The 7809-nt window shown below is 38.4% G+C and overlaps 1 protein-coding gene across 1 annotated transcript in view; it reads right to left on the bottom strand.

Moving 5' to 3' along the window:
- Positions 1-7778, bottom strand: part of LOC137983048 (regulator of nonsense transcripts 3B-like) — a 9017-nt gene extending 1239 nt beyond the window's left edge. The window contains exons 1-11 of the mRNA XM_068830211.1: positions 7625-7778; positions 6277-6383; positions 6064-6170; positions 5459-5554; positions 5119-5214; positions 4055-4140; positions 3881-3931; positions 2613-2710; positions 1869-1944; positions 1603-1653; positions 806-1261 (exon numbers count right to left, since the gene is read on the bottom strand). Coding sequence (XP_068686312.1) covers positions 806-1261; positions 1603-1653; positions 1869-1944; positions 2613-2710; positions 3881-3931; positions 4055-4140; positions 5119-5214; positions 5459-5554; positions 6064-6170; positions 6277-6383; positions 7625-7699 — 1299 coding nt within the window. The 5' untranslated portion in view covers positions 7700-7778. The remainder of the gene's footprint in view (positions 1-805; positions 1262-1602; positions 1654-1868; positions 1945-2612; positions 2711-3880; positions 3932-4054; positions 4141-5118; positions 5215-5458; positions 5555-6063; positions 6171-6276; positions 6384-7624) is intronic.
- Between the last annotated feature and the right edge of the window lie 31 nt (positions 7779-7809).

Here is a 7809-nt window from a genome sequence, read left to right as displayed (position 1 = left end):
AAAGGCAAGCTGCTCACTGATTCATCTCTTTTCTCTGACAAATTATATTATTACCCTGTGTACCTACTGTAATAAATTTATTATTAGCTAGAGCGATTTTCAATTGAGTGTCGTAAAACCAAAACCAAAGTAATTACTTTGGCCAATCAAAAACGACGGAGGCAATCCAGTAAACCAATCAAAACTCGAAGTAATTACACGAAGCCGACACAAAACGCGGGAAAATGTGCACGCGCAAACCACAATTGGTTTTGGTTTCGCTTCTGATTGGTTGAAAAAGTGGCGCAAGAACTTTGAACCAATCACTGAGTGAAGAAAATGCAAAACCAAAGCAATTCGCTAATTACTTTCGACACTCAATTGAAAACCACTCTATGCTGGGTAAATAATTATGGCATTATCCTAATGGTGAGGGGAGAAAGGAGGATGATGATGATGATCATAGAGTGTTTTGCACCTGACGTCACAGCAACCATGTTGGTGTACAGAACAATGGCAAAAAAGTCTTTTGGAAATTTGACTCGATTTAATACTATGCAAAACTTGTTCGGTATTTTGATATTGTTTTGTATACCAACGAGGCCGTCTCATCACGTGAGTGAAAACACCAATCTCTAGAGACACAGACAACAATGATGTAATTAATGTACAATTGCTGGTGGATGAACAAAAGGACCTAATGAGAGATCTTTTGTTTCCGTCCAACAACATGGCGGAGATGACGTAGCGTGAAAACCACCTAATAGATATTTCATAAATTAATGACAGCCTTGGTACAACAAAATAAAGAGTTTTAGAATTTCACCTTATTGCGAAGTCGCCGCTCAGACTCGCTTCCCTTTTTCTCGTATTTTGTAGTTCCCTTGGCTTCCTCTTCAGGAGGTTTACTTTCATTAGACGCTGCTGAGCTTTCTTTATCCTTTGTCTGTCTCATCAAAGGACTACCTTGTTCCCTTTCAAGCTCTCTACATGGCTTTACATCCTTGCCGGGATCAGATGTCTTCGACAATGGTTCTCTATCCTTTGGTTTACTCTCAGAGCTTATGTCTCTTCTTCTTCGACTGTCAGGTCTCTGGTCATTTCTTCCATTCTCATTCCCACTTTCCTTCCGGTAGTGTTCATCTCGTCCATGGTCACTTCCACGACTCTCAGTGATATCTCTCCGATCTCGCCGATTAACTGTTTGCCTGTCCTCTTGGCGTTTGTCGTCGGATCGTCTATTGTCTGAGCGCTTTCCATATCTTCCTGAATCAGGTCGACCCTGAGAAAAGGATCGCTTTTTAAAACAAAATACCAATATAAGGTGTCATCCCACAAATACGTCAAGAATGAACAGCTGTTTGTCGATGGTTTACAGTTTTGGAACCCTGTGAATGATTTTGTTGAACCCATTTTAGTTTCAAATAATACAAGATTGGTTGTTGTTGTTGTTGTTGCTTCGATCTGTGTGCTTCCACATAAAGGTGCCCTATTAATGTTTCTATTTCTTTTTTGATTCCTGAAACTACAAGTACAGGGTGTAATGACCTTTAAAGCAAAGACCGATGTGCTACACGAAATAATGTTTAGCAAAAGAAAATCACTGATCAGGTCCTCTCTAACCTTCTCTTCCTTTCCTTTTGGTGGAGATTTGTCTTTTGATGGTGGAGTGGCCTGTGCAAGAAAAACAAGACAGAGTCCTCCTGTAACTGAAAAATAGGCCCCACAAATAGCTTGAACATTCATTTTCACTTCAACAGCAGTAAATTATAATAATTTGTAACTATTATTATTGTTGAAGAACAATGTTAAAACCATTTGCTGCTTTCCTAATATCATGCTGAAACATGTTGAATCTACCCTTTTTTGGTTGTATTTTACATAATTACCTTTGTTTCTCTATTGCCTTTTTTATCCATCTTTTCCTGTCTGCGACCATCTTCTTTACTCTTAGCATCTTTCTTCCTTTGAGGATAAAATGGTAAAATAAGTACTTCTGGATTTAAACTAGTGGCAGAACGTTCCTTTCCTCTTTTGGAAATCTGTAAGCAACAACATTCAATGAAATTAGTTCATTTGATTGCTGTTGCTTACAGATTGTTATTGCTTGTCATGTTTTTGAGATGGCATGGAAAGAAAAGGAAAGGAAAGGAAAGGAAGTGTCTAGTCATTCTAGCACTCAAGCACTAATTGGGGACATTGTAAACTGAAGTTAACAGTTATCACAAATCAAGTCAAATGTTGGTTTCTGGGGAGAGGGGAAAACTGGAGTACCCAGAGAAAAGGTAGAGAATCAACAAATTCAACCACACTTGATGCCGAGTCTGGGAATCGAACCTGGACCATATTGGTGGGAGGTGAGTAATCTTACCACTGCACCCTCCCTGCATCCCTATGGATCCAATAATTATTATTCATCAATTCACAATTGTTTTGGATGATGCAGAAGATCATCAACAGTCCCAAACTTACTTCTTAGTAACCTCACTTTCCTGTGCATATGTGAGAATTGACAAGCTGTGGTTAATCTCGTGACTACTTTGATTTTTCTCGTCCTGGTTTATGTAAACTAAAGTCAACTTTTACTTGATTGCTAAAAAAAATCTCAAAGTGAACAATAATTAATTCCTTACACATCCTTTGGTTTTTCTTCCTTGGGAGGCAACTGAGCTCTCTTTGCTCCAGAATCTTTGTTTGAAGACAAGCTTGACAATGAACCCTTCTTAGGTGACTGAAAAATCAAAGAAACTTCTATGATTTGAACCTGGAATGAAATTTTTCCAGGGTCCAAATTTTCCTTTTTTGAGATTCAGAAGTTGCTGAAATTGCTTCTGAGATGCATTGTATTTGGTTGCAATAACTATTATTAGACAAAAGAACGAAATTTCTCTCCCTAAAATTTCCTGTGTTCTTGCTTTGATGTCACAGTTCTGTTATTCCCAGTCTCCTTACTAGTGCAGTTTTGTACCCAACCGGAAGTGAAAATTCTGAGTTCCAAAAAGGACAAAGGACACGGAAAATCGGTATGGAATTTTCTAATAATATTACTGTTTTTATCTCAGAAAACCATGATCTTTCGATTGAGTTAATGAAAAAAAAAAACCAACCGGTCATATACACTTTAAAGTGCCTGGTATAGCAATGTAGGATAGTCACTCTAGACGGCTACAACAAGAGCAGAGCACAAACAAAACTTATAAGTGTTCAGACCACAGCACTTGGAGAGGAAGAAAAAAGAAGAAAGAAAAGGCGTGTGGCAAGCAAGCTGTACTCACTGCGCACCGGTGGCTCAGTTGGTTGAGCACCAGGCTGCCATGTGGGAGGTCGTGAGTTCAACTCCGGTCAGACCAACACTCAGGGTTATTTAAATAACTGAGGAGAAAGTGCTGCCTTTGTAATTACATCTGAAAATGGTAATTAGCCTTTCAAGTCTTCTCGGATAAGGACTATAAACCGTAGGCCCGGTCTCACAAAAGTAATATCTTCCATGTTCATTAGTTCTCTGTGGGACGTTAAAGAACCCACACACTATTCGAGAAGGGTAGGGGATTAAGTTCCCAGTGTTGTGGCTGTCCTCTGTGATTTGTATGGGTGGGTGGGTATGGTAGGTCCACATCAGCTGAATAGCTGCCAAAACTTCAACCTCCCCAAACAAATAAATAACGAACAAACAAACCCATTTAACCCAGAGGCCCTTTCACATCTGCATTAGTGCAACTTAAGAGACTTGCTGTCACTTGTTCAATGGTCTAAACATGGACAATCAATGATACTGAGACCACAACAAAAGAAAACACTTCCTTTGTACTCTGCCAAAGTGTCCCAGCCAGACTTAGCTTGAAGTTCCAGTCATTATGAGAAGGTAACCAACAAAAAAAGAAATTTGAAAAGAATGTTGTACCTTGGAAAGCTCTTCTCTTTCAGGTCTTCTTTTCTTCTCTGGAGTTCCGCGCTAATGGAAAGGATACAAAAAAATGAAATATCTAATTTGAGATACACTTTAACTATCGCAAATCTTTTGCCTTTCAATATTTATTATTAAATTCACAACTACAGTCTAACATTCAGTACTTACAGCAGACAGTGGTTTGCCACGTGAGCTCTTCTTCATTCTCATGTACTCCAATAATGGTGTACTTGTCTTTGCAGAATTTGAGGAGGCTGTAAAGGAAAAATGGAGCACTTGGGTTCTGCTGTTTTAATACCATTTCCATCCAAAGAGTGTTACGTTAATTTTACTCTGTTGCCAAACAATCTTTTACATTCAATTTGATATGAAACCCTTTAGGAGTGAAAGGATTAGGGGTTGCGCTTATTGATATAATAATAATAATAATAATAATAATAATAATAATAATAATAATAATTATAATAATAATAATAATGATGATGATGATGATGATGATGATGATGATAATAATGATAATGAATTTAAGAAAACAACAAAACCTTTGAGTTTATAACACAGGTTTTGACAGAAACCACTGCCACCCTCAGTTAGTCCAAATACAAAGCGAGGGAAGCTGAATTTATAAAAAATAGAAAATGCTAATGTGAAAAATAGTAACAATGGAACGAAGTACATGTATAGCATGAGAATGCAGGAATTAAAAATCTCTGACCAAGGTAGGAACTGAACCCACAACCTTCAGATTTAATTGCTGTTACTTTACTGACTGAGCTACATGTAGATGAGCAGAGAGGAGCATGCTGTGGCTATCGTAGATCAGTCGCTAGAGCAACATTGATTTTATGTGATGATTGTGAGCACAGCCTCCTCTCTAGTCAGAAAATTTTCTCTTCCCTACTGTTAGCCCATATCCATGAATCAGGCTGAAATTCATTTCGATTTCCTGTGTTTTCTGGCTCCGCAATGCAAACAAATATCATGTACGGGAGAACAAAAGTTGATAAAGATGGGTTTTGAAAAATATTTAGTAAAAGGTCCATGCAGCAAAGTAGAGTGTACTGACGATTGTTTTTTCTTAATGGAAGCAAACTGTAGCCAGACAAAGTTTCAAAGCAAAGTAAGTATTTCTAGCTAAACAGTTGGCACCAAGTCAAAGACATTGCAACTTTCTCCTTTTTTTTCCTGATCAACTCTTCCTGATGTTCCTTACACATTCCAATGCAACCTACCTTTTTTTGATTCAATTTCTTCTAAGTGTGCCTCAACACTTGCAGGTGGTTCACTTGTTTCCTTGAGAGATTCAAGAAATGCTAAGTAGTCTGGATCTGCAAGTTAAAAGACAGGCTAAGATAAAAACAACCAGCTTCATGAGGCAGTAAAGTTTCAGAAAAAAACTCTCAAGGTGGTGAAGAGGTCCCATACTTAAAAGTGAATAACAATAGTCTGGCCACAGCTAAGGTGTCGGAAGAAAAATCTATAAATACATGAACTATTTCTGTGGGCCAAAGTGCAAATTAAAAGGAGTATTGCTTCTAAAATGGAACACTGATGTTTTAGACAAGTCTGCACCTTCAGAAATGGTTCCAATCTTTGGATCCTTTTTTGCTTTCTTTTTTGGAATTCCTTGGTAAGGAGCGTATTCCACAACAGCGGGGTACTCCACGCCTAAAAAGATAAGACCTTGTTAAATAATCTTGATTATGTCTTAATGAACATGCCATGGACTAAACCAGCCCTGGCCTGATAGCATATACCCGTACATGTATTTGTGTTATTCTACTACAGTATTTGGTAGACTTCAGGGGAGGAAAGATTCAACTCCAGCAGTCAAGAAACATCAGCAAGGTGAGAGCCAAACAGCTTGCAAATTCAGGACGGAAGGTTTGCTTCAATGGCATAAGCACCAGTTGATGATGATAAAAATGCAAGTTGTCGAATTATTCTATGATCCCTTGCTCCATATATAATGTTGGGGATTCAGATACTGTAAAATTCTGAAAATACGCCCCTCTGTGTATAAGCCCCTCCAAATAAAAAACCCATATACTGTTTTGAAAGAGTACCAGCTTGGGGTTTATGCATTGTATTATGGCCTGTGTTGTAAAGCTCCCTGACCAATGTAAACCTAATTCAGTAAAGGAACTCAGACTCCTATACAAGAAAGACTGAATTACCTCTGTTATCCACAAAACAATATCCATCATACTGGTCTCTGAATTTCACGATGTCATCTCTGTTTTTAAAGTTGATGTATGCCCTCGAAAAGGACATAGGGCCAAAACTGTTGGAATAAGGATATAAAACAAAGCGTCCTTCATCATTTAAAGAGACTGTTAATTAGTGGTTATCAGCACATTCGGCAAAAAACTGAAGCCAGACTCATGTACCTCATATCACCACCAACAAAGTAAAAAAAGTCATGTTCAGGGAAGCCACCGAGGTCTTCCCTCAGCTGATCTTCGGTTAAAGTTGGAGGAAGACGACGAATGACAACCTGAAAGTAGTTAAATAAACCCAACAACAAAATATACATGCATAATTAGAGCTTATGCGATGATCAAACCCAAATTTCAATATCCCCCCTTTTCCCCCTTCCTCTTCCCGGGCAAACTCCAGGCATTTGACAATTTTCTGTGCCCAGGGAGTGGGGAATTTGACCTTTGCCTGGGTGGGGTGGGGAAAATTGAACCAGAAGTGTCAGGTTTCAATTTTTTTTTGGGAACTGCAGTCGCTAACAGCTATAAATGCGTTTGGATGAGACGGAAGAGTTTAAAGAAAGAGATATAACATTTGTGACTGATTGGCTTTCACAAAAGGTCTTCAAATGTTGTCTTCAAAGGAATTTTGGCTGCGTGATTTGTCTTTGTCATACCACAGAGTTACTATATGGTATGTTTTCACACCCCAATTTCATTGTTAAAGCTCTGGAAGCTCCAGTACGTTTCTGTTTGAGATAATCAACCGACAATGAACAATTTAAAAGGCGTGCAGTCGTAAACGTTCTAGGCTCTCTTATTGATAAGTATACAGTACCCTCGTTAAACAACCTTTGCTGTGTTTTGGAGTTTGAGCAGCTTATACTTGCTAATTGACATTGTCCGACTTAATTAATTCAATTTTCAAGTAACTTTTCCTAGTTTCAATATTAAAGTTGTGTTTTTGTAGTAGCTCAAGTCTGGTAAATACGGCATCATCATATAAAGGGTCACAAACATATGTTGGCATGAAATAAGTATAAGCGTTCTCTGGTAAAAAGTTCTAAAAAAGACTATGAGCTTTCGACAGACTGAACTGCTGTCTTCAACTGCTGTCTTATCCGTTGAAGACAGCAGGTCAGTCTCTCGAAAGTTCTTAGTCTTTTTTAAAACTTTAACCAGAGAACGCTTACACTTATTTCTTATCATGAATCCTGGTAACGGATCTTCAATATTTTTATGTGTTGGCATGTTTATAGACAAGCTTTATCAAAGCCGACAGGAGCAGACGACGATTGTTCTTCAGTCGGGTTTGACCGACGATAGGGTACGCATTTTGAACTGAGGGGTCGGGAATTTGAACGATCCCATCTTCAAAAGTTCAAAAGCCCGGGCTTTGCCCCGGGAGGTTGTTGAAGTTTCGAGTTGATTGGCGGATTAACATTGAAAGACGATTCAAAATATGATTCTCAAGCATCATGTAAATATATAAAGCTCCAGTATAAAAACATGCGAGTCCATTTTGAGCTCAATGCAATACCTTTGTTGGAAACAACAGCCTTTCCTTCTTGTTCTTGGACGAATTGGATAGCTTTTCGACCTCGCTTTTTCCCATTTTGTGTCTAACGTTTACAACAGAGCGACACGACTCCTCACGCCATCTTGAAGATGTGAAACTTAGACACTTCGTGTACAAGACATAAACAATCAATGCGTGATCGTAAA

The sequence above is a fragment of the Montipora foliosa genome, chromosome 13 (assembly GCF_036669935.1).
Source record: "Montipora foliosa isolate CH-2021 chromosome 13, ASM3666993v2, whole genome shotgun sequence".
NCBI lineage: Eukaryota > Metazoa > Cnidaria > Anthozoa > Scleractinia > Acroporidae > Montipora > Montipora foliosa.
Note: the sequence above shows the minus strand (reverse complement) of the source record. Positions and strands in the feature narration are given on the sequence as shown.